General features: G+C 40.5%; 1 protein-coding gene across 2 annotated transcripts in view; it reads right to left on the minus strand.

Moving 5' to 3' along the window:
• The window catches only part of ITIH5 (inter-alpha-trypsin inhibitor heavy chain 5), a 75424-nt gene that overhangs the window by 36051 nt on the left and 12116 nt on the right, over positions 1 to 27257 (minus strand). For both annotated transcript variants that reach the window (XM_082387137.1, XM_082387136.1), the window contains exons 3-6: positions 18724 to 18887; positions 17686 to 17787; positions 15608 to 15858; positions 1531 to 1700 (exon numbers count right to left, since the gene is read on the minus strand). In XM_082387137.1, coding sequence (XP_082243263.1) covers positions 1531 to 1700; positions 15608 to 15858; positions 17686 to 17787; positions 18724 to 18887 — 687 coding nt within the window. The remainder of the gene's footprint in view (positions 1 to 1530; positions 1701 to 15607; positions 15859 to 17685; positions 17788 to 18723; positions 18888 to 27257) is intronic.

Genomic DNA, 27257 nt, shown 5'->3' on the forward strand with positions numbered 1-27257 from the left:
ATTGTGCAATTTTTGTTCTAGTTCTGTGAAAAATGCCATTGGTAGTTTTATAGGGATTGCACTGAATCTGTAGATTGCTTTGGGTAGTATAGTCATTTTCACAATGTTGATTCTTCCAATCCAAGAACATGGTATAGCTCTCCATCTGTATCATCTTTAATTTGTTTCATCAGTGTCTTATAGTTTTCTGCATACAGGTCTTTTGTTTCCCTAGGTAGGTTTATTCCTAGGTATTTTATTCTTTTTGTTGCAATGGTAAATGGGAGTGTTTCCTTAATTTCTCTTTCAGATTTTTCATCATTACTGTATAGGAATGCAGGAGATTTCTGTGCATTAATTTTGTATCCTGCTACTTGACCAAATTCATGGATTAGCTCTAGTAGTTTTCTGGTAGCATCTTTAGGATTCTCTATGTATACTATCATGCCATCTGTAAACAGTGACAGCTTTACTTCTTCTTTTCAGATTTGGATTCCTTTTATTTCTTTTTCTTCTCTGATTGCTGTGGCTAGAACTTCCAAAACTATGTTGAATAATAGTGGTGAGAGTGGACAACCTTGTCTTGTTCCTGATCTTAGAGGAAATGGTTTCAGTTTTTCACCATAGAGAACGATGGTGGCTGTGGATTTGTCATATATGGCCTTTATTATGTTGAGGTAAGTTCCCTCTATGCCTACTTTCTGGAGGGTTTTTATCATAAATGGGTATTGAATTTTGTCAAAAGCTTTTTCTGCATCTATTGAGATGATCATGTGGTTTTTATCCTTCAGTTGGTTAATATGGTGTATCAGATTGATTGATTTGCATATATTGAAGAATCCTTGAATTCCTGGGATAAACCCCACTTGATCATGGTGTATGATCCTTTTAATGTGCTGTTGGATTCTGTTTGCTAGTATTCTGTTGAGGATTTTTGCATCTATGTTCATCAGTGATATTGGCCTGTAGTTTTCTTTCTTTGTGACATCTTTGACTAATTGCTAATTTAATCTGTATAAAGATAAAGTCATTCCTTAAAAGTATATCGACTACACTGACTAAATCAATTTAAATTATCCATCCCTTCTTGACCCTTGTCACTTGAGAATCCTGCTCCCTTCATTATCTGGTTTTTCCTAACCACCTTTCATGTTAAGACATAAAGACCGCTTATATTCTGGATGCACATTAATACATTTTGATATTCCCGCCCTGTCTTTGGAGCAATATAACCTAAGAAAAATGAGCCATTGGCCAGTCTCTCTAAATTAAAATTAAAGACGAACTAAGTTCTAACTTCATCTAAAACACCGCAGGGAAAATTAGAGTATAGGTTTCATTTGCCTCCAGATTATTGAAGCAGGAAACAGATAACCCCAGCCTCCAGCAAGGGAACACTGCTGGTCTTCTTGGGGACATATTTGGGGTTAAAACAGATTTCCTAAGAATTGGTAGTTCTCTCTCCCTTAGGTAAGTATTGAAATCCCTAGTTCTGGGTGTAACTAAAAGTATCAAGCAACTAACATGAAACAGCAACAACGAACCCATTACCTGGATGTCCCCAATGCTCTGTTCCCTATTAACATCATATCTAATGATGAAATCTCCCAAAATGCCATTCTGGGCAATCTTGGCTTGTTGGACCACAGTAGGTTTAAAAACGACTTTGGCAAAAGTTTCGTTTTGGTTGATAACAGTAGAAGGAGGTGGCCCAGAATCATCTGTAAGCAAGATGTAAAGATAATTAATAACTGAATATATAAATTTTTTCTGAAAAGAAACAAGATCTATTTTGCATGGACACAAAGGGTTAGGCTTTATTTTAGTGCAGGTTTATATTTCATATGAACTCCCAAAACTTTGTACAGATAACATATCACAATGCACCAGGTATGTTAGCATATATTTCACTTCTATGCCTCCTTTTAAATCTTTTCTTATAAGAATTTTTAAAATATGCAAAAGTAGAACAGTCAAATGAACTCCCATGTACCCATCACCTGACTTTAACAATTATCAACCTTTTACCAATCTTTTGCATCTGTTTTTATGTATCCTCTCACAACGGTTTGCTAGAATTTTAAAACAAATCTGAGCCATCATACTTCATCCATGAATACTTCAGTATATATCTCTAACTACAAGAACACTTTTAGTGTAACCACAAAACCACTGGCACAAGTAACAAAATTAATGCTCAGTGCTTTATTATCAACGTATAGTCAGTTTGTATTTAAATTTTCCTGAGTCTCTAGAACCTATCTTGGAACGGTTGCTTTGTTTGAATCAGGATCATAACAAAGTCCCCACATCACATTTGGTTTATGTTTCTTAAATCTCTTTTAATCCACTAGTGTCCCCCCTCTTCACCTTTTTTCTAATGCTACACATAAGTGTTGTAAAACACTGGTTATTTGTCCTATAGAGTTTCTTACATTCTGTATTTTGTGATTGTTTACTTGTCCTGTCTTTTAACTTGCTCTTCTGCAGCCCTGGTCCCCAACTTTGGATTGAATGTAGCATCTGGGGGAGTAGAAAACATACCAATCACCGGGCCAAGAGCTCATTTAATTGGTCTGGGACACAGCCGAGGCATCAGGATGTTTAAATTCCCCGTGGGAGTCTAATGCTTAGTTAAGGTTGAGAATCACAGCTCAGTCCCCTGTAGTTCCTGTGTTCTGGTGGGTAGAGCTAGAGACAGGCTAGCTCTCAGCTTCAGTGTCATGGACAAGAACACTTCTTGGTGATGCTGAGACATCAGAAAGTACACAATATCTAGTTGTCTACTTTTGGTTGCAGTAAGATTGATGGTGGGTTCTGATCACCCATGATAAAGTTCCTCATCAGTCTTTCCCTTAATAGTTTTGTCAATCACTGATGATGTCTGCCTGTTCACTATTTCATTAGAGTCGCAGAAGGCTGCTTTCTAATTCTATCATTCCTTCCATATGGAATTCTTCAGTAAGGAACACTTTTCCTCCATCAATCATTTGGTCGCCCTAACATACTGTTTGTCCAGAAAACTTATGACTCTTTAAAGAAAACATTTCCCAAAGCTTTCCCCAGCATTAAACTTAGGATATAAATTAGAATTCCAGAAAGAGGATAAATGGATTTTATGTGATTTAAGAAAAATTAGTGATGACAAAGAGCCTCTCGTTTTCCTCCTAACCTTCATTTCCTTTAGTAGGACACACTACAGAGAATTATTTCGTGGACTACCCACCTTTGTAAATCCATACAACACCATGTCTATATACCGAACAACAGAAATCCAAATTTTTGAGATCTGCATGCATCATGAAGAATATGAAAATAAAATGAGGAATTCGTAAACATCAGTATGTGGACTTTTTATCCAGATACTGAATCAAAGCCCGGATTAAAACTGCTGCACAGCATCTGATTCTCTTTTTAAATCTATTCAAGTTGATACCATGGAGTAAGCTGACCAGCAATTTTCCATCCCTAATTAGCAAAATAAAAAAGGAAATGAGGCATAATTTGCCCATGGTAATTTGTGTTTAAGAATAAACTTCTTTCTGCTAAGGGCTTATTAGACAAAAGTCAAGGGAAGCTTAGACATTTCCTTCAACAGAACTGACAATTATTTTTTAGAGACCATTTAGGTGTAACCTTAATAGGAACCACCAGGCAGAACTGACTCTTGTATTATTTGTACTTATCAAGGGCAGGGATTTCAGGAGTGACCAGAGAGCTAGCAAACAGAAAGTCTGTTCTTACAGAAAGTCAGTTGTATGCAAGAGAACATACTTCCAACAGATCTGCTCATCTGAAGAAGGAGCTGTGAAAATCTCGAGGGCATGCTGACAAGTGCCAGCCTGTGTTCCCTGGAGTCAATCTTTCATTGTCATTACTGGTAAAGCCCCAAGAGTGAGAGGTATGATAATACATTAGCTAAGAACTCAGGATCACAAGTGAGTCAGAAGGACCTGCATTTGATACTGGGTCTGCCTCTCATCATCTCTGAGGCTCTGGGCAGGTTATTGAGCCCTGGTTATCTCATCTATAAAATGGATGAATGGTCTACCAAACACACTATTGAAATGGTTGTGATGTGATGTACCTAGCACCATTCTGATTCATGGTGGGCAGTCACGCTAGCTAACATTATCATCAACCATAAAGGGGTACAAAAAATAGAAGAGCCAGTGAATTCTAAAACAACACAACGTGTCAACCTTAGGATACTTCTTGCAACGAAGAGGAAAGAACTACTGCTATTCGCAACACGGTTGAATCAGAGAGTCATTTTGAGTGAAAACACAAGATACAAAAGAAAGTATTCACTGTGTTTCCATTTACACAAAGCTCAAGAGCAGGCATAACTCACTCATGGCAATTGAAGGAGCCTAGCAGTTCCCTTGGGGGGTGAATACTGACTGGTAAAGAGGATAAGGGGACCTTTTGGGGTGCTGAAAATACTCTACGTCTTGACCTGAAAGTAACTGGTTTGGTATAAACATAGGTAAAAATTCATTAAATTGCACACATAAGATGTATACACTTTATTCTGGGCATAGCCCAATTTTTAAAAAAAAATTAAACTCATTGAAAGCTGTATAGTCCAATAGATTGAACAAACAATCCCTGGGATGGAACACAGTATTATCTGCCAAATGAACCTCTATTTTAGGGTAAGTCTGTTTGTGTAGGCATTTATATGGGGATTAGGTATATTCACTGTAGTTCCGGCTGGCCGAATGAGGACCAGGGACAGAGTTACAAGGAAGCACTTTCGTGCAGCATCTCTAAGCTCTAAGAAAGATGTCCTGTTGGCAGAAGCAGTTTTCACAACTCATCTCGCTAGAAGTGTTCCAGCAAACCCTGGATGGGTTCATCCCCTGCAGGGGTGGTGCAGACCAGCTCTACCACGTAGTTTCGGACCAGCACCATCAGCATCACCTGGGAACTTGCTAGAAACACAAATTCTTGGGTTCATCCCAGAAACTCTGAGTCAGAAACCCTGGAGGTGGGACCCAGGAATCTGTATTTTCACAATCCTTCCAGGTGATTCTGGTTCCTGCACAAAGACAGTGGTCATGTGCCTTTGATATATGTAACTGGGCACCACTAGATTCTCTCTAACCTTAAAATTCTACATGAATGAGATTTGACTCTCTTTACACTGTCAGGACATACCTACTATTTCATGTTGCAAGTCTCTCTCATTGAAATGGTCTTTACAATCACCCTGAATTAATACCATTCATGGTTGAATGAAAGTACTGAGGATTAAAAAGTATAATTTCTCTCTTCATAATTCATTTGACTAGGCTCTTTGATATAAGCCATGAGAAAGGATACTGTATTATTATTTTTGTTTCCTACTGACCTCGGATGTTTGCTAGTGCATGATGAAAATTCATGAGATTCCTCTAAATAGGCTTATTTTATGTGCCCAACAAGTGGGGTGATTCCCAGTTGGGTTATTCACCAAGAAGCCCGGTTCCTGAGGTTGACCTCTACCCACTAAGTACAAGACAGTCAATGTGACCCAAGGAATTTTCCACTACCTATCAAAAAAAAAAAAAAAAAGGTCTGCTGGGAAAAATTCCAGAGTAGTATCTCCAGAAAATAAAATCCTCTTTTTATTAAAGAAGGAAAAAAATCTTAGTAAAAAATTTATTAGAGAACGAAAAAAATCAATGAGATTAGCATAGGCTGCCCACAGTTACTGACCAAAATCTCAAAGCAGAATAGTACTATTTAGCTTTTCCTGACTGTGAATTGGGGCTCATCCTGGTTACCGCCACAAAATCGTAAGCACAATGAGCTAATTTGTTAGCAGGGCCCTCAGCAATCACGGGATGTGTCCTAAACATAATGAAGAGTGCAAGGCAACAGGTTGGGAGCAGACCAAGAGTGAGAATCTGACCTACTTTTCTAATGAGAAACCATATGTTTTTTCCTCCTATTGGTTTGCCCTCCTTCATGCCCACTTGGTCAGGGGTAGCAGTGAACTTCGGTGATTGCTCTGAATTGAAGGAAACTATGTCTTCTCATGTCATCCCCCTGTTTTAATCCAAGCATCAGTGGTCTGTGCAAGATGACCTTCGGGGGCACAAGACTGCCTCTAGAGCATCCTTGAGAAGATTCACCGACTGCTCTTTTCCCACCCACCGTTCCCTGCTTCTCAGGTCACCAGCATCCCCACGATGTCCTCTTCCTGTCTAAAGCCCCATATTTTCGAACAAGAAGATACGTGTTATTTTAGAACCCACATAATACCGAAGGAAGTGGGCTCTAGAGTTTGGGAGACTCAAAACAATAGACTTAATATCTCTGAGCCTCAGTTCCACATCTTTTAAATCCACATCACAGAATCACAGTCAGAATTAAGTGACATCATATATAAAAGCAAGTGAGGATGGTGTCCGGCACATGATAGATGCTCAATACATAATAGCCCCCAGCCTCTCCCCGTTCAGAAGTACCTTCTTATTCTTTTTGTCTAGGATGAAAGGCAACTCATGAGGGAAAAAAAACTCTTTGGTAACACACAGTTTACATTTTCCCATAACAGGTTTCTCTACACCACTAAGAGCTTAGTAAAAACAAATAATCATTATTTGGAGGAAAAAAGGTACATCATAATGAACATTCTTAACAAGGAATTCAAGAATGCTGATACAGAGAACAATCTTTATAAAGAATAATGGAATTAGTAGCTTCCCAAGAGCTCCCTGAAATTATATACAGAATTTGGCATGAAAGTGTACATGTAGGGACTTCCCTGGTGGCACAGCGGTTAAGACTCCGTGCTCCCAATGCAGGGGGTCCAGGTTCGATCCCTAGTCAGGGAACTAGATCTCACATGCGTGCCACAACTAAGAGTTCGCATGCCACAGCTAAGGAGCCCACCTGTCGCAACTAAGACCTGGCACAACCAAATAAATAAATAAAATAAATATTTTTTTCAAAAAAGAAAGTGTACATGTATATTTTTTTCTGGAGAGATGTCCGTAGCTTTCACCAGATTCTCCAAGGAGCCCCCATAAGGTTAAGAACCATGCATACAAGTGCCATTAAATATTCCTATTTTTCCCATTGATTCTATCTTGTAATGATAAGGCACGTCATCTATTTTGCATAAAGCATGAAGAGAACAGGGATGTTATTCACAAATAAACATTCTCCTCCTAGACAACCACCTGGGGGAAAAGGGAAGCTGACTGCGATGTACAGTGTCTAAAGGCGAAAAGATTTAGGATCAAAGAACCACAGTCAAGGTCATCAGCTGAAAGCTACACTTCTTTGGGTCAACTGATGGGGGATTTCCTGGCCTCTGTTTCCTGTGGGCCTTGGGTTGGCCAACTGTCAGAGAAAAGCAGCCAACACCTGGTGATTTTACAAAAGGATTTCCAAACAAACACTGTCTACTCATTTCCCCTTGGAAAAGAGGCTAAACTGTCTATACTTGTTTATGTAACCTTCTCACCTGGGCTCCAGTGGGGAGATTTCTTCAACAAAGGGCAAGTCAAAAACATGTGAATAATTGGCCATCTACCCTTCAATGGTCACGATAAAGACAACATTCAAGCAAACTGGCAGAGTATTAAAAGAAAAAGTGATGGGGATGTAATTATGGCATGGCGACTATGGTTAATAATACTGTGTTGCATATTTAAGAGGTGCTAAGGGAGTTGATCTTAAAAGTTCTCATCACAAGGAAAAAAATTCTGTAACCACGTATGGTGAGGGATGTCTGCTAGGTTTATTGTGGTCATCATTTTGCATTATATACAAATAAATCATTTTGTTGTACACCTGAAACTAATATAATGTATGTCAACTGTACCTATATTGGATAGGTCTCAGGGGAAAAAAAAAGTGGTAAAGTTGAGGCAATGAAGACGGAAAAGAATTTAAATACCATCGTAAGTCCCCTATTATATGCAGTTTTCTTATTGGAAGGGGGCTTTCTCCTCTATATTGATAGTTGGTATTTTAAATCCTTTTGGAAAATAGCATCATATAGATATGACAACATATAGTATAGAATGATAATGCAAATTTACAGCTGAAGGAGTTCAAATTCAACTCCATCACTGTATAGGTAAGCGGTGTTTACCCAGATTTCTTAGCAAATTAGCTTACTACTTCACTACTTACTCAAAGCTCTTTCTTTCCCCAAAATGATACATTACTGAGTCTCAGTTTTCCCTGTTTGATTGACTTGCCCAGAGAAACTATGCATGAAAACAAGTACAGCTACCTCATACATTCTAAATGCAGATAACCCCTAAAAACATGAATTACCCCTTCCTGATACCATTTTGTGTCCATTGAAGACCTCCAACATTAGCTGCTCTAAGTGCTTGAAACTGGACCAAATGAAGGCCCAGCAAAAGCAGTGCTAGGGCAGCAAAGGAATATAAGACTAAGAGATTTCTGGTAAATTCCTCCTCTACGTTGTCCTCTGGCACTCAGGCAGAACACGGTCCAATCACTGAGAAAACCTGGGTGGCATTTTATAGATGCAACCTTACAGAGGGTGTCCTTATACTACTATTCAAAACTGCCAATTCTTCTTACCCATTAGGATGGTTCCTACCAAAAAAAACACAAAAAACAAACAAAAAAAAGAAACAAAAAAAACCCCACCAGAAAATAGCAAATGTTGTCAAGGATGTGGAAAAACTGGAACCCTTGTGCACTGTTGGTGGGAAAATAAAATGGTATAACGCTGTGGAAAATGGTATGGTGGTTCCTCAAAAAATTAAAAGTAGAACCGCCATATGATCCAGAACTGAAAGCAGGATCTCAAAGACCCTACACGCCATGTTCATAGCAATACTATTCACAATAGCCAAGAAGTGGAAGCAACCCAAGTGTCCTTCTGCAGATAAATGGATGAACAAAATGTGGTCTACATGTACAATGGAATACCAGTCAGCCATAAAAAGGAAGGAAACCCTGTTGTGTGCCACAGTACGGAGGAACCCTGAAGACATGATGCTAAGTAAAATAAGCCAGTCACGAAAAGACAAATACTGTATGAGTCTACTTATACGAGGTCCCTAGAGTTGTTAAACTCATAGAGACAGAAAGTAGAATGGTGGTTGCCAAGGTCTGGGGCAGTGGGAGAAGGGAGAGTTGTTAAATGGATATAGAGGTGCAGTTTGGGAAGATGAAGACATTTTGGAAATTTTGAATAAACTCAACACTACTGAACTGTACACTTCAGAACGACTATGATGGTCAATTTAATGTTATATGCTTTTTAACCACAATTTAAAACTTTTGTTAATTTTTAAATGAACTTATTTACAAAACAGAAATAGACTCACAGACATAGAAAACAAACTTATGGTTACCAAAGGGGAAAGGCTGGGAGGGATAAATTAGGAGCAGGATGTTCACCAGTACCAAGTGAAAGAGAGAAAGCTACCCTCCCTGGTGTCTCTGAGCCATCCTGCTCAGAGCCAGCGCCGACCCAACTATAGCCAATGTCCAAACAGAAAAGTAACATGGGTCCTCCTATCAGCATTAAAAACAAAACAAAAAAAACAAATCCAACTACGGAGCCAAATGATTCATACCTCAATAATTTCTGCACTGAACAATGCTGGAAACCCTCACATAACAACCAGATTGCTTCCTGGCAAATGTACAGAGGCCGAGAGGGGCCATGCCCTTCCAGCTGCAGACTGGAGACTGGATCCAGGGGAAAGACACACAGCAGTGGGGAACCGGAGCTGGGGGTGAACCATTAGTCACAATGCAGCCTTTAATAGGGCAGAGCACCAGATTTAGCAAATAAAAAGACAGGATGTCTGGTTACATTTGAATTTCAGATAAACCACGAATGATTTTTTTAGGATAAGTATGTCTCAGATATTGCACAGGATATACTGTTTATCTGAAATTCAACTGTAACGGAGCATCCTGTCTTTTATCCGGCAATTCTAGAAAAGGGAGGGATCTAGATTCTTGTAACCAGTCTTCTGGAACCAAATTCTGTCTCCTAATCCCTCCTTCACAACAGAATAAGAGCTACACCCAAGAGCTGACAAAATTGACCAACTTAAACCAGGAACGTATTGAAAATCCAATAGCATCTTCATTGCCGACAGTTATTTATTCCTAAATTCTTTTAACAAATATTTATTGAGCACCCATTCTATGCCAGGCACCACACTATGTGCCTTGATTACAATCCTGAGAGCCTTCACAGCAAAAGGCAGAGTCATGAGGTTAACAGACCAAGCAAAGAAAAAGAGAAATAAGATTTGTAAACAGATTCAACCGACCCCTCATTGGGCATCTACGGATATGCAGGACACAGGCTAGTCTGCAGTCAAAAGTGACTTGATCCTGCAGGATGTGTGGCTGGTTTTTAGTTTATCCTCAAAGACCCCTGCAGTGTCAACAACCTCATCTGTCAACATAAAAGGTAATGAAAGTGTATTTTGAGTGTTTCTCTTCTTCCTAATGAAGCTTCCTTGGTTCTCCGGATTATCTTATGGGAAGCTTACCAGGAGTGATACAATTAAAAAGCAACCTGTAAGCTGAGTTCCTGAGCAGGTAAAGGATGCAGACATAACTCCTGGAGAGCACAGCAAACATGGCTTCCAGAGTACCTGGGGGAAGTGGGATTCTAACAACCTAAAATGTAATTTTTTTCCAAAAAAAAAAAAGATACAAATGAACTCATATACTAAACAGAAACAGACCCCCCAGACATGGAAAACAAACTTATGGTTACCAAAGGAGAAAGGTGGGGTAGGAAGAGGGATAAATTAGGAGGTTGGTATTAACATATACACGCTACTATACATAAAGTAGACAATCAACAAGAACCTACTGTATGGCACAGGGAACTCTACTCAATATTTTGTCATAACCTATAAGGGAAAAGCATGAAAATATATATGTATGTATAACTAAGTCACTCTGCTGTACACCTGAAATTAACACAATATTGTAAATTAACTATACTTCAGTTTTTAAAAAAAAATGGTTAAAAAATACATAAAATTAATTCATCTTTTTTTAAAAAAGCTGCTTCTGTAGGTCAAGATCCTGACATAGTTAACGTCCCCAAATTCTTCTGGAAAGTCCAAAGTAAAAGTTCCTAACTTTTACCAACCATCAGAATCACCTGGGGTGCTTTTAAAAATGCAGCTGTCTGCAAATAGAGACAGAAGGTAGATTGGTGGTTGCCTGGGGCTGAGGTGGGAACAGGGAGTGACTGCAAGTAGGCACAAATGCCTTTTCGGGGTGATAGGAATGTTCTAAACTTGGATTGTGCTGACGGCTGCGTAACTCTGCAAATGTACTAAAAACCACTGAATTATAGACTTAAAATGAGAAAATTTTATGCTATGCAAACTAAGCTTCAACAAAAACTGCTTTTTCAAAAAGCAAAGAATATAAACGATAAACAATGAAAGTCATAGAACCATTATCTGTTTAGAGGTAGAAAAAATTTTCAACATTGTTCTTTAGCTTTACCAATAAATAAGCATGTTAAAAAGCGCTCATAAAAAATTTCAGTTTCTCATAGAAATTCAAATAATATCAAACCCCAAAAATACAGCTACCCAGGCCTCACCCGGATAAATTCTAATTCACGTGTTTGAGGTAGGACTCAGTCATCTGGATTTTTTTTTTAACCTCTCCGGGGACTGTAGGGTATAGCCAGGTTTGAGCATCACTGATGTAAAGCAAAAGGGGATAAAAGAGGCAAGGTACCTTATTTCTTATTTTGTTTATCTCATTTTATTTTACTCCTAGCCATCAGGGGTCTGATCATAAATGAAAGTTTTATGCCCCCCTCCAGTTTTTTAAATCATGGAAAGGGCAGTAATTTTGGTGCCATAGGGCCATAAGAAGTTTGAGATTTTAACCTAGAGAGTGAAATAACCAGCTTTAAACCAATCACATAGATGGAATATCTATCCTGGTATATGACTTGAGAAGATCACACATCCAGGGATGTTCCAGGAAAGTCTTAATTTCAAATACTCTGTTCCATTGAGCCCACAAATCATAAAAACATTTTAGAGGAGAGTTACTGGAGGAAAAGGGAGCAGGGTGATGGATGAGAGAGGGAGTCTGGTCTTATACCGAATACCAATTTGTATCCTTTTAGAGTTTGAACCACGCACGTGAGTTAACTATTTTAATAATCCAGAAAGTATAATGCTTTGGCTTCCAAAGTACATCTCACCGAATTGGCTTTCACATTGAGAAAAAGCCCATTCATTTACGATTCAATAGCCGTGGGTCCAATCCCCATACATGGGACAGGTAAACTGAGGCAAAGGTAGGTTCCACTGCTTTTAGCCTTTCTCTTTCTTTTTACGTAACTAGGGAGAGACTCGGAATTGGAACTCACACCCTCAGTATTTTACAAAAGCTCCCAGAGAGGGTTGTTCTAGAGGCTGAAGGAGATAATCTTGTGTGCAAGGGCCGAGTCTAGCAGCTATAGCACATAGTCATCTTTATCTAGAATTGCTTCCGTAAAGATGTCAATGGGGCTTCCCTGGTGGCACAGTGGTTGAGAATCTGCCTGCCGATGCAGGGGACACGGTTTCGTGCTCCGGTCCGGGAAGATCCCACATGCCGCGGAGCGGCTGGGCCCGTGAGCCACAATTACTGAGCCTGCGCATCGGAGCCTGTGCTCCGCAACAAGAGAGGCCGCGATAGTGAGAGGCCCGTGCACTGCGACGAAGAGTGGCCCCCGCTCACCGCAACTAGAGAAAGCCCTCGCACAGAAACAAAGACCCAACACAGCCAAAAATAAATAAATAAATTAATTAATTAATTAACAAACATACTATTAAAAAAAAAAAAGTCAATGGGTCCAGCGGTCAGAGATTTGCTTAGAGAACATCCAGAGGTCTGACCTCTTAAGGACAGCCAGATCTATCAGAGGCATGTGCTGGCTCCGGCCCACATTCACACTATCACCGTCCACGTCCTGGTCTAAGTGCTACTCTAGCTGCATCTCTATCCTGGATGCTTTCTGGAAACACGCAATAGCGTCCAGACAAAATCACAACATCCTATGCCTCTGGCTCCTGGGGCTGCCGTTTTGCAGGAAGAGGAACAGCTGAGCTCTGGATGGGAATGAGGAGCAAAAAGGGCCCCGGTCCACTGCACCTGGCTTGGGTAATGGCCTGTAAGACCTCTCGCTCTGGAAGGCAAAATATCTACTCTGGTGCAAAGAGCCAGGAAAACAATTTTCTTAAAAATAAACAGATTCCCAAGAGATCAATGGTCTGGAAAAATTCCTCTGAGATTCCCACAGGCCCTGCAGAGAAGCAGTAAGCAACTTTACAACTAACCAACAGGATTCAGACCTGTCCCCTCCAAGCATAACCCACACACCACAACGCGGACACCTCTGAAGAGTCACGGTGGTTCTGAACCTGGCAAGACACACGTCCATTTCATTCCTGCAACAGGACGACCATACTTCCCACGTGGGAAAATTTCCCACTGAATTGTGATTAGGGAGAAATGAAATTTTAAAATGTTCTTTGTTATTAGATTAGGTGTGTATTTTTCTTTTTCCTTTCTTTTTCTTTTTTTCCTTCCTTTTCTTCTCTACTTTGCAGACACCTAATTAGCTATCTACTCTTTAAAAGGCATCGTGTTTAATACTGTAAGGAGACAAAGGTTAATCAGACAAAGACCTGCTTCAAAATCACTTATGATCTAATAGGGGAGATAAGATTTGCAGAGAAAAAAAAGTAAATAGAAGGGGATAATAATAATTATGATGATTAAGCTCTTACTCGGCACCACATGTACACAAATGCTTCCCAATGACCCTAAGAGACAGTTACTGTCCCTGTTTACAGATGTGTAAGCTGAGTCTCACATGGCCCAGGTCAGCTTTTTTCAAGGACATAGTTCATAACTGATTGAAAATCCACTAACCATATACACAGTGACCTAGATGACCTAAGAATGGTGTCATGTATCTCATGCCATTTCTGAATGTCAGGTCCCTTGATGTTATCTGTAACTTTTTGACGAGATCTGGATGGACTGCCAGCCCACTGTCTGGAGTCAACTTATAACAGACCTGAATCCACACTCCAGTCTTTGAGGGTGAACAACTTCTCACGTCCAGAGTCACTCACTGAACTGCGTGCTGGGGGCAGAACGCGTATGTTCCATACTGTTTACTCTCCCACATACCAGCTCCGGCTCTTGACTGCTTTTGCATCATGTTAGATAACGACATTCTGTTATTCCTCGTGTCCAGTTACTTCTCTCCTCTCCTTCCAACCTCATCCCTAAATATTCTTGTACAAGAAGCCTTCTTGGGAGACTCTGGACCCTCCTTGCAGTCACAGGGGTTGAATTCAGATTCTGCACATTCCATGATCACTTAGCACTCAGCACTTCCCTGACCTCAGTGTCACAGATATCTGAAATCTTGTCATTCTAACCCCGGTGAATTTTGGGGCACGTCTATCTTATCACCAATTTGACATAAAGCCTTACTGATATATTTAGGATAAGGTAAAATGCAAGTGAATATTTAATATAAACTATTAGTGGAAATTAATATAGTGGTTAAAATTAGATTAGATTGATTTTTTCATTATCATTTCAACAGAGTGCTATTTAAAAAATTAAAATTTGAGAAAAAAGCAAATTGAGCAATCTTACTAATGAAGAAAAATGTCTGCGTCTTAAGTCAAACTGGCAGTACATATTTTTCATTATTTAAATTTAGAAAGATATAGCACATTATTTAGATGTTTACGTTAATGTCAAAAGTTTGTTTTAAAAACAGAGTATTGAAAAATAAAACAAAATAATAAAGAAAAGTATTAGAAAATGACCACATACTCCCTTACCCCTAGTATAAAATGATTATTTTATATAACTTCCTGGTCTTTTGTCAGCTTCACAGTTAACATATTTAACATTACAGTGTATGTACAACTGTGTCTCTTTTTTCTCTATCACGTGCTGAATTGTTTTGGTAACCCTATTTTACTAATCACGTCTGTGTGGTTGAATACTTAGGATGAAGGAATGTTTTTGCTACTACAAATATTATCAAACGGGTTTGTACACGTAACAGTACCTATATTTTAGACGACTCACCAAGGTTAGATTCCCAGAAGTGATACGACAGTGTCAAATGATTTGAACATTTAAATCTCCTGATAGGGCTTCCCTGGTGGCGCAGTGGTTGAGAGTCTGCCTGCCAATGCAGGGGACACGGGTTCGAGCCCTGGTCTGGGAAGATCCCACATGCCGCGGAGCAACTGGGCCCGTGAGCCACAACTACTGAGCCTGAGCGTCTGGAGCCTGTGCTCCGCAACAAGAGAGGCCGCGATAGTGAGAGGCCCGCGCACCGCGATGAAGAGTGGCCCCCGCTCGCCGCAACTGGAGAAAGCCCTCGCACAGAAACGAAGACCCAACACAGCCAAAAAAAAAAAAAAAAAAATCTCCTGATAGAGCTTGGCTTAAAAAAAAATGTACAGGGCACTGTCTTTGTTTTGCTGCTGTCCTTCAGATTCTCCCTCCTCTTGGGGCCCGTGCTGCAGGGGTGCCATCTGGTTTAATGCCAGTGCCCAGCTTGGAGTCCGCACAGGACACCTGAGTGCATCCGGCCAGCACCACTCACCTTGCCCCCGCCCGCTGCCCTGGCGACGGCTGTTCTGCAGCCCCAGCACCTCCAGCGCTGCGATGCCCGAACTCTCCAGAACGGTCACCTCCACCGTCAGCCGCCCCGCCAGCTGCTGGGGCCGTACGCTGACCACGTGCTCGTACTTCCCCAGCCGCCGCTGCAGGAGCTCCTCATAACTCAGGAGGAAGGCAGCCTTGTCCTTGCTGGGAAGCACCACGGAGGCTCTGAAGGTCTCCGTCCCCTTCTCCCTGGAAGGAAGAGAAAAGGGAACAGGGGATCGGAGAAAGCCATGTTCCCTCGAGTCCCCCAGGGCCCCGGCCAAACTCTCTCAGCAAGAGGCCTTAGCGTGGACCACAATGTTTCCCCATCATCAAGCCACCAGCCACTGCAGCTGCCCCCATGATGCATCCTGAGGGGATTCAGGACGGAGAAAACCAGGAGACTGGCCCTAGATAGTTAAGATACGTATCTAAGGAATAATTTCAATGAGCCCAGACTCTTGCATCTTCCTATACACAGAAGCACTGAATTCATCAACTCGAGATGTCTGTTGTTTTTCAGTGTGTGTGATTAGCAGTAATCTTTTGATGTGTGACTACCTTTTTTTTTTCAGCAAAAACTCCTCTATATCCTGGCATCTGTTTGGAACAGTCCCTCAGAGCTGAGAAGCTGTCTCCCAGGCTATAGTCTTCAGTAATGCCTCCAATAAAACGTAATTCTTGATTTTTAGGTCGTGCATATTTTTTCAGTTGACATTAGAAAGAAAAACTAGAATTTAGTTTTGGGAGGAGTAACAAAGGCCTGCACTAGGGGAAGGTCACACAGGTTCAAGGAATTCTGAAGAGCAGAGAATTCAAAGACTACTGAACTCTCCAACCTCTCCTTGTGTCAGACCCGAGGGAGCAAAGGGGAGGGGGATTGACACAGGTGACCTCCAGGAAAAACAGATTCCTGCTGTGATCCAACTAAACGGAACTGTGGCTTGCCTGATTCTGAACAATTTATGAAGTGTAAGAAAAGATAATCCTCATAAAGCCCACACCTTTTCCTCTAGATACTAAGATCGTTTTTCTTCAAAGGGAACAGATGACTTTTTTTCAAATGGGCTGGTAGAGAGGGAAATTGATTCTCAGTATACTAGGTGGTTCTCTAGTTAATGTTATTTACGGAGTCATTAAAAGTGAATTGATTTATTGGTTTTCAGTGTTTAGATTCAGTTTACAGACAAAGAATACAAATACCATGACAGATCAGAATTTTAACGGTGATAACTCTGATGATGCAAAAGTACATGATTAAGTAGGAAAAGATGAGTGCTGGAAACGGAAATGAAAAGGTAGGATGACATGAAGGAGTCAGAATATCATCATTGAAGATAATAGGGCTCGTCTAAGATGGTATAACTCTGCTTAAATTAACTGAAGAAGAAAAAGACAATAATACAAAAAACTGGAATGCAGAGAGAAAGTGGGAGTATTGTAAATATGCTAAATCCTCTTTCTTCACAGCACAGAATCAACAGATAATATCTGATTTTTATCATGAAATTTTTAAAAAGCGAAACTATCATAATATTTAGAGTGAGGGAGGCAACTACCAGAAAACTACAGAAATATCAGAAGTGGATGTTTCTAGAAAGTGAGAACTGGGGAATGGGAGTGATAAAACATTCCTTTTCATCATAAACCCTTAGCTACTATATTGTTAACCAGGTATATATATGTATTTTTTTTTAAAGATTTTTTTTTTTGACGTGGACCATTTTCAAAGTCTTTATTGAATTTGTTACAATATTGCTTCTGTTTTATGCTTTGGTGTTTCGGCCCCGAGGCATGTGGGATCTTAGCTCCCTGACCAGGGATCGAACCCGCATCCCCTGCACTGGAAGGTGAAGTCTCAACAGCTGGACCGCCAGGGAAGTCCCTAACCAGGTATATTTAATTATTTATTATGATGATAAAAAATAAAAAGATAAATCTTTGAAGAAAAGGGTGAGAACAAGATGGGTAGGCAGGGTAGAAAATTTGACACTTGGCTGAAGTGGACTTTTAATTCCTTAATTCAATGGTACTTACCCACTGTCTTCTGTGGTTTTATTCCTTTTCTCTTTTACCTTATCACCATTTTTCTTTTCCTTCTCTGTAATTTCTCCCTGATACACCTTGTCTCCAATAAGCCTGAAACACAAGACAGCTGCGTTGCCAGCTTGCCATCCAAGACAAACTCAAACATGGATCTCATAACAATGACAACCCTGGAAAATATTTTTATTTGCCTCTTGGGTGTGCAGAAAGAATGCATTCCAGCCCAGGGCACTCCCCTTGCATCACTCATCTCGTTACAGGGCAATTTTCAACAGGTCCAAATGGGAAGATCCAAGCCACGGGGCCTCTGATTCTCCAGGAGGAAATCAGAAGACCTGCTCAAACTTCCAAGAAGATTCACCAACTTGAACCTTGCCCAGACCTAAAATTAAACCCATACACCTATTTTGCATCTCTTTACCTCTTAGTTCAGGAGAAAAGAAGAAAGATATTCTATCTAGCACATCAAAGGTTTCATGGTGTCTCGTCCTTCAGATCTCAACTTCAACACTGACTCCTCTGAGCCACCTCCCCAACTAAACAAGCCCTCTCAATCCTACTCGCCATCTTTACAGCATTCGCTACTGTCTGAAGTTATCTCATTTATTCATCTGTTTGCTTATTTATTGTTTCTCCCCAGTGGAGTTTCTGGAGCAGAGCAACATTGTCTTTTTCACAGAAGTAGACCAATCACCTTGAAGCACGCCTGGCCCAGTGTGGGTACCCATTTGTTGGAGGGAAAGAAAGAGGAAATGAAGGTGGGGGGAGGAAAGGAAGGAGGAAAGAAGAGAGTAATGGGATAAAAGAAGAGGTAATAAAAAGGAGGAAGGGGGAGAGGGAGAGATAGAAGGAAGAAGGGAGAGGAAGTGGGGGGAGGGAATCAACCTTCTTTCCCACGAACTGTCCGCTGGACTGAGAATTTATAAATTCTCACGGCCAAAGACTGTGTCCTCACAGCATCTCAGGCTCCCCCTGACCCTCCCGCATAGAAATCTTCAACCCAGGGTCTCTGACCAGGGTGTCACCTACATAGTGAAGTTAGTGATGAAAGCTGCGGCTGGAATCTGCATCTGAAACGTGATTTCCTGGTCCTCAGATCCTCTGTTCAGCATCCTGCAGGCAACCGTAGTGAAGGCATAACGGGAAATGATGGTGGACTTCACCGAGAATTCTGTCATCAAGGGTTTGGTTTTCTGTTGGAATCAAAACACACAGTATGCTGTGCACCTGGAACTCTCACAACATTGTAAATCGACCATACTTCAATAAAAATTTTAAAAAACAGTATTTTCAACGGCGCATGAAAGCATGATTCAACCATTTGGGGGTAGATGTGGTTTTTTTTTTCCGTAAGAGAAATCATCTTCAATTTGCAAGCCCTTGACTTGTGATTGTTTTCTTCTTTCTTTGTCTTGTCCTGATTTTCCAGATTTTCCCCTCAATTGTAAAACAGTCATGGTTGAACAACCAGTACATGACAGAGAAACAAATTATTTAGCCCAGCTTTAAGAAATGAACACAGTAGGGAGGGATAAATTAGGAGGCTGGGATTAACATATACACACTACTATATATAAAATAGATAATCAACAAGAACCTACTGTATATATAGCACAGGGAACTCTACTCAATACTCTGTTATAATCTATATGGGAAAAGAATCTGAAAAAGAATAGATATATGTATATGTATAACTGAATCACTTTGCTGTACACCTGAAACTAACACAACATTGTAAATCAACTACACTTCAATATAAAATTTTTTTTAAAACTGTAAAGAAAAAAAAAAAAAGAAATGGACACAGTTAAGATTTCCAATTTAACAGAGAATATACTCTACTTAAAGAATTTAATAAAATATTGGAATTTTAGAAGTATGTGAAGTATATAACACTTTTCTGTTATAAATGTTTAGATCACATTTCTAGACTCACTGAATTGACCACAACATCAGATTACACCTAAAGAAATTCTCATATTTCCAAATTAATTTCAATATCCACTTAGAGAAACTATACTCTGGGGCTTTTCCATTCAGATGACAATCACATTATTGTAAAATAAGAATCAATACTGAGCTCAGGAAAGTATTTGGGGAATTAGAACCCAGAAATAGGGAAGTCTGTGTTAATTAAATTTATCCCCAAAACTTCTGATAAGGGCAGTAGCTAGACAGTGAGAATTCAAAAGCTGGTTAAACTATTCACTGTTCTCTGTGCATCTATAGTACATGCGTTTGCTTCTACCTCATGGTATTATAACTCCTGCTAAGTGTCCTCTTCACCGCATGAGCCAGGCCAGAGTGTGGGCAGTGGTGGCGGCAGAGTTCCACCAGACTGTTCATCTGGTGGCTGAACCTGAAGCAGAAAAAAATCTAAACGCATCTGAAAGATTTTCCCCTAGAAAGAAAACAAGTTCTCCAATTCGGTCTGAGAAGGAGTTATTTCAAAACAATGTTTCTCGAGATGTGGTCCTTGGACCAGCAGCGCCAGCATCACCTGGGAACTTAGTAGAAATGCAGAACCTCTGACCCCATGCGCCAAACCTACAGAGCGAGCATCTCTCAGGGGGTGGGGCTAGAAGCCTATGTTTCAACAAGCCCTCCAGGGGATTCTGAGGGTTGAGAAGCACTCTTTTAAACGAATATAACTAGGTGACACTTCATGTATTTCTGCTAGAATTTTATATCTATAAATTGAGAGGGCTTGAGTAAATCACCTAAATTATGTCTTCTTCTGAGATCCAAGAATCTAAGTCAGAGCCAAAAGTAAGGAATAAAACTTTGGGTTTTAGGAAATTACTCCTGAAATCAGAAATAATCGATGATTATATATTTTATATATATATATGATTTTATATATTTTACATATAAAATATATAATCATATATATATTTTATATATATAATATATAATCATATATATTTTATATATTTTATATATAAAATATATAATCATATATATATGATTATATTTTTTATTTTAAAAAAATTCTTTTTTTAAAAAATAAATTTATTTATTTATTTTATTTTTGGGTCTTCATGGCTGCACGCAGGCTTTCTTTAGTTGCGGCAAGCGGGGGCTACTCTTTGTTGCGGTGCGAGGGCTTCTCATTGCGGTGGCTTCTCTTGTTGCGGAGCATGGGCTCTAGGCACACAGATTTCAGTAGCTGTGGCATGCGGGCTCAGTAGTTGTGGCTCGCAGGCTTTAGAGCGCAGGCTCAGTAGCTGTGGCGCACAGGCTTAGTTGCTCCGCGGCATGTGGGATCTTCCCGGACCAGGGCTCGAACCCGTGACCCCTGCATTGGCAGGCGGATTCTTAACCACTGCACCACCAGGGAAGCCCTCTTTTTTTAAAATTGGGGCATAGTTGCTTTACAATGTCACACAGCGTAAGTCAGAAAGAGTAAAACAAACGTTGTATATTAACGCATATATGTGGAATCTAGAAAAATGGTACAGATGAACCTATCTGCAGGGCAGGAATAGAGACACAGACGTAGAGAACGGATGTGTGGACACGGCGGGGGGAAGGGGAGGGTGGTATGAATTGGGAGATTGGGACTGACATATATACACTACCATGTGTAAAACAGAGAGCTAGTGGGAACCTGCTGTATAGCCCAAGGAGCTCAGCTCGGTGCTCTGTGGTGACTGAGATGGGTGGGATGGAGCGGGGAGGGTGGGAGGGAGACCCAAGAGGAAAGGGATATATGTGTGCATATAGCTGATTCACTTCGTTGTACAGCAGAAACTAACACAGCATTGTAAAGCAGTGATGACAAAACATTCTTTATGAACATCTAGTCTCTTTAGGACAAAATCTGCTGCTTTAGCCACCGAGTTTGGAGAAGATTTTCATACAGCAACAGAAACTGGACACCTTCCTCGTACACCTTTAGACATTTAGACCTGGACCTTTAGACCTGGACACCTTTAAACATTTGAGTTTACAACCCTACTTTAGTGTGAGTTGCCCTTGAGCTGGATTTAGTCATTTTGTTAATTATTTCGAACTCTATGCTCTTTCTGATCTCTACGTGCTTTATTGGTTTTGTTTTGGGAACTAGACTTCTGCATATTAGAAACACCCTTGAAATGAAGAAGTTATAGTAAAAGCTATCAAGACAAATATAAAGAAAAAGCAACTCTCAAGTCCAATCCCCTCGCTTTACCAACGTTAAGACCAGGATAGGGTACTTGCCCCTGGTCACACAGGTGGGAGGTAAGAAATCCAGCATGAGACTATGGAGTTGCTGACTTCCAATCCTGCCTCTTCTGTAAAAGGATTCCAGAGGTGGCCTGGTTGATCAAGGCTTTTCCCAGCGGTCACTGTTAGACAGCCAGTAAAATACAGAACTGCCAAAGCATAGTATATGTAATGCTGATTCAATTCAAAAGTTACCTGTAAACCTCAGTTATCCCCCCCATTAAATTGTAAACACTCCAGACAGGGCAGGGAGCTGAATCCATTCTGCACTAGTGCCACACTCTGACATTTTCTAAAAAATTTTTTCTTTTTTTTTTTTGGTTGCACCACGCAGCTTGCAGGATCTTAGTTCCCTGACCAGGGATTGAACCCGCACCCCCTGCCATGGAAGTGCGGAGTCCTAACCACTGGACCACCAGGGAATTCCACCCCCCCTAATTTTTTTCTTATCAACTTATCACTTCTTTACACAAAAGTCGAGTACTACTAGGGAAAAAATCTTGTTAAGTTTACGTCTTTGATAAACAGAGCATACAGCTCTAGCTGCACGACATTCCAAACAAAACTGAGCTTTTCCATAAAGAGTCCTTGCCCTGTACTATTTCTAAAGTATTTAAAGATCTTCTGCACTTGGTACCCTTGAGATTATCTTTGATATCATGTTTATTTGTTCTCATTTATGAGATAATTATCACTTAAAATATCACTGCAATTAAAATGTGAAAATTAGAAGACGCCTGACAAAATGCTAAGTTTGACTACTATGGTATCTTCTTTTGCCTTAAGATTATGGATGTAGCAGAATTTTCCACAACATTCCATCAAGAGGAAGCACAGTTTATGGTTTGTAGCCCCAAGAGACAGGGTGAGAAAAGTTTCAAGAAACTATTTTAGTTTTACTGCTTCTGCCCAGTTAGTGTTTTCCCACAGGAGCCCCTGTGTTATTTACATGCATAGCCCTTGCCTTTCCGTGACAGCGCTGTCCGCTGAAAATCTATTAACATCAATTATGTGCAACTCTATCCCCCATCCCCGAAAGCTACCCATCCCTTCCCCTGCCCCTCCTGGCCTGTAAACACGTGGAAAACAGGGGCCATGACTTATTCCTTTTTTCTCATCCACAGCTCTCAGCAGAGAATCAAAATCAAAAACATTTGTAAAACTGAATTTTCTGAATCTTGAACAATTAGAGAAAAATATATATCCTCCAAAGGGAAATAGTAATAAAGTAGTATTTCAGAAGCACGACTCTAAATTCTATGATGGATTGGGAAGAAATATTACACATGATCTGTTCTCTCAAGGCGCGGTGGGAAGAAAGTGCAAAAAATAGAGAGAAACACAGGAAGATATAGGGAGATATATGTATTTACTTTTTTTTATGGGAGTATAGTTGCTTTACAACGTTGTGTCAGTTTCTGCTGCACAGCAAAGTGAATCAGTTATACGTATACATATATCCCCTCTTTTTTGGATTTCTTTCCCATTTAGGTCACCACAGAGGGACTGAGTAGAGTTCCCTGTGCTATACAGTAAGTTCTCATTAGTTATCTATTTTATACATAGTAGTGTATATATGTCAATCCCAATGTCCCAATTCATCCCACCCCTCTCCTTTCCCCCTTGGTATCCATATGTTTGTTCTCTATGTCTGTGTCTCAATTTCTGCTTTGCAAATAAGATCATCTATACCATTTTCTAGATTCCACATATATGCATTAATGTATGGTATTTGTTTTTCTCCTTCTGACTTACTTCACTCTGTATGACAGTCTCTAGGTCCATTCACGTCTCTGCAAATGACACAATTTCATTCCTTTTTATGGCTGAGTAATATTTACTCATTGACTAGAAGACTTTCCAGAGCTCAGAAGGAAGAGAAAACAGTGAAGACCATAAAAGTAAGAAATGGCTTTTAAAGAGATGTAGAATTTATATGTGGTGAAAGAAAACAAAAAGAATATTCTAAAAACACAAAAGACATAGAAATGGAAATGAACCATAGCCCATTCCTGGCACAAGAATAGTGCAATTTACAAATCAAAACTACAATGAGATATCATCTCACACCGGTCAGAATGGCCATCATCAAAAAATCTAGAAACAATAAATGCTGGAGAGGGTGTGGAGAAAAGGGAACCCTCCTGCACTGTTGGTGGGAATGTAAATTGATACAGCCACTATGGAGAACAGTATGGAGGTTCCTTAAAAAACTAAAAATAGAACTACCATACGACCCAGCAATCCCACTACTGGGCATATACCCTGAGAAAACCATAATTCAAAAAGAGTCATGTACCAAAATGTTCATTGCAGCTCTATTTACAATAGCCAGGACATGGAAGCAATCTAAGTGTCCATCATCGGATGAATGGATAAAGAAGATGTGGCACATATATACAATGGAATATTACTCAGCCATAAAAAGAAATGAAATGGAGTTATTTGTAGTGAGGTGGATGGAGTTAGAGTCTGTCATACAGAGTGAAGTAAGTCAGAAAGAGAAAAACAAATACAGTATGCTAACACATATATATGGAATCTAAGGAAAAAAAAAAAAGTCATGAAGAACCTAGTGGCAAGACGGGAATAAAGACACAGACCTACTAGAGAATGGACTTGAGGATATGGGGAGGGGGAAGGGTAAGCTGTGACAAAGAGAGAGAGTGGTATGGACATATATACACTACCAAACGTAAAATAGATAGCTAGTGGGAAGCAACCGCATAGCACAGGGCGATCAGCTCTGTGCTTTGTGACCACCTAGAGGTGTGGGATAGGGAGGGTGGGAGGGAGGGAGATGCAAGAGGGAAGAGATATGGGAACGTATGTATATGTATAACTGATTCACTTTGTTATAAAGCAGAAACTAACACACCATTGTAAAGCAATTATACTCCAATAAAGATGTTAAAAAAAAAAAAAGAATAGTGCAATTTAGTTAGAAAGGAGGGCACATGGGGCGAAGAATACTGGCCAGGTACATAAAATCGTGAGGAGATGCACCACCCCAAGGCCAAGCACAGAACCTGGAATGGCAGAGGTTTACGAAAATGTGTCATAAAAGAGAGGATATAAAACCGTGGTCTCGGTTTTTCCCAAAGCACAGTTCTTAAAAATCCAACACGCTTTCCATATTTGCATTCAACTCAGTATTTTGTTTAGGAATGTGGGCTGGAAAACAGGGGGCAGAAATCAAGTCTTCCTGTGACATAATAATGTCTTCATTATCTTTCCTGCAAAAGTGAAACAGATGGAAAAGCGTTTTTAGGCAGGGAGTGTCTTAATTAGCTGCTTGGGGGACCAGAGGTTTCTGTGTGACTCATGTGAGTCACTTAAGATCAATCCACCCAGAAGACATCCTGAATCCCCCAAGATGCCATCTGGAACTGTGACAGGGGAGTGTTTGCCACGGCCTTTGCCAGGAGCCAGGTCTCTTCCCAGAAGATTAAACTTCTGCTGTTTCATCCCGGTCTACGAGTTCTTTGTCGACCTCTAGAAGAAACCAGCCCAAAGGTGGGAGAGAACCTCAGAAACAACCTCAGCAGCCCCTCTCACTTTACAGAGCTTGGCAATGGGCTGACTCCCGTCCAGAGATCTTTACTAAACCTGAATGCGTCTTCCTTTTGAGAAAAACACAGCTCATGCTGTTATTACGTGAAGCAGAGGACCTCAGACCGGGCACCTCCCTGATGACTGTATTCACCACCTTGGGGAAATAATTTTCCCTCTGTAGACAGAGGGTGTCATCAGCTCTGAATCGCCCATTTGCAGTAATACATTCTATAGGGCAATATTTCATTATGTTTAGAGAGGAAACACAAAATGCAATTATCATCTTTATGCAGAAAAAAAAATTCCATTCTGTATACCCCCTAAAACAGATAAACCATGATGGCTAGAGTTGGGAGCAGGGAGACAGACATGTACGTAGCTAGCTCTCAGTGAGGTAATGGTGCCCAGCACCACACTACCTGCTGAACTGACTATATTTTCTTATTTTCTATATTCTTGATGCTCTGGCATTTGGGGCTTTGATCTCAGAGAGGCTGCTCCTCCCAGGGCCAGCTGATTCCTAGAGATAGCAAATGACGCCCCTGCGAGCACACCTTCGAGATACAACCAATCAGCACGGAGCCCTCTCCCCAAACCACCTCCTTTACCAAACTCTCACACACCAACCAATATTCCCCCTGCCCCGCATCACCCCAGGACCAGGTACCTGACCACTGCGGACCATCCCTGTAGCTCAGAGACTGCCAAAATTATTCCAACTACCCAATCCTAAGCTTACGCAGCATACCTAACCTGACTCATCAATTCCTTCCTGTAAAAACCCCAATAAAGGCTCTTAGCCGCATTCTCTCTCTGTCCCTGCTGCCCCCTGACTGACCCGGTGCTTCCCCACATAGCACTGCCGTGCCTCTCATCCCTCGGGATCTCTGAGTATAAACTTCCTCCTTCGTGACGATCATTTCTGTGTCTGTGTGTCTCACCACATCTGCTCAAAACACATCCCAGCTACAAATTTTAGAATATCTGCTAGGAAGGGGATGCCAAGACACGGCCCCTGCCATCGGGAGGTTAAAGGATGGCAGTGAATTATTTTAGGAAAACAGGCCAGTAGCTGTTAAGCACCATGGAGACTCAGAAAAAAAGATACTCCTGCTTTTCAAAACATACACATTTTTGGTGTCTGTGATACCAGAGAGCTTCATTAAAAGGGTATCTACTTAATTCAGAATAAAATCAAGCAAATCCCCAGGGGTCCATGAGCTGGCAGTGATAGGAGGGTACCAGCTGTGGTCACCACGTCCTCTTCATTAATTAGAGTAGAGAACATTCAGATTAGTGTGGTACGGCTAGAACACGAAATACAAGGAGACTCAGGTAAACGAGAGCTACAGAGGCAGGCAGGAGCCAGATCACAAGGGGCCATAGATGTCCTCAGAGTTAATCCTACAGGTGATACAAAGTCACTGAAGACATCTGCAAAAGAGAGTGATGCACCAGACCTATGGTGGAAAGATCATTCTGGTAGTGTTTGGATGGGTAAATAAAGTCCACATGACAAAATTATAATACGTGTATCAGTAAAAGTGAGGCTTTTAACATTCCCAGATTTCTAAGAAAATTTGAGAGATTGTATAAATCAGTCTAAGGCAAAGGGCCAAGGAAATCTTTGTAACCAAGAATGAAACCTTGAAGGGTATAAAGAACAGATAAACTTATTTATTACTCAGGAACTTAAAGCTTTTGTATGGCAACTATACTATATACAAAGTTAATAGACAAATAACAGATTTAGGGGAGAACTCTTCCAATTCAGAAGACAGAGTCTGCATGGCACACAA

This window comes from Balaenoptera borealis (genome assembly GCF_965194805.1).
Source record: "Balaenoptera borealis genome assembly, chromosome: 3".
In the NCBI taxonomy this organism is placed as follows: Eukaryota; Metazoa; Chordata; class Mammalia; order Artiodactyla; family Balaenopteridae; genus Balaenoptera; species Balaenoptera borealis.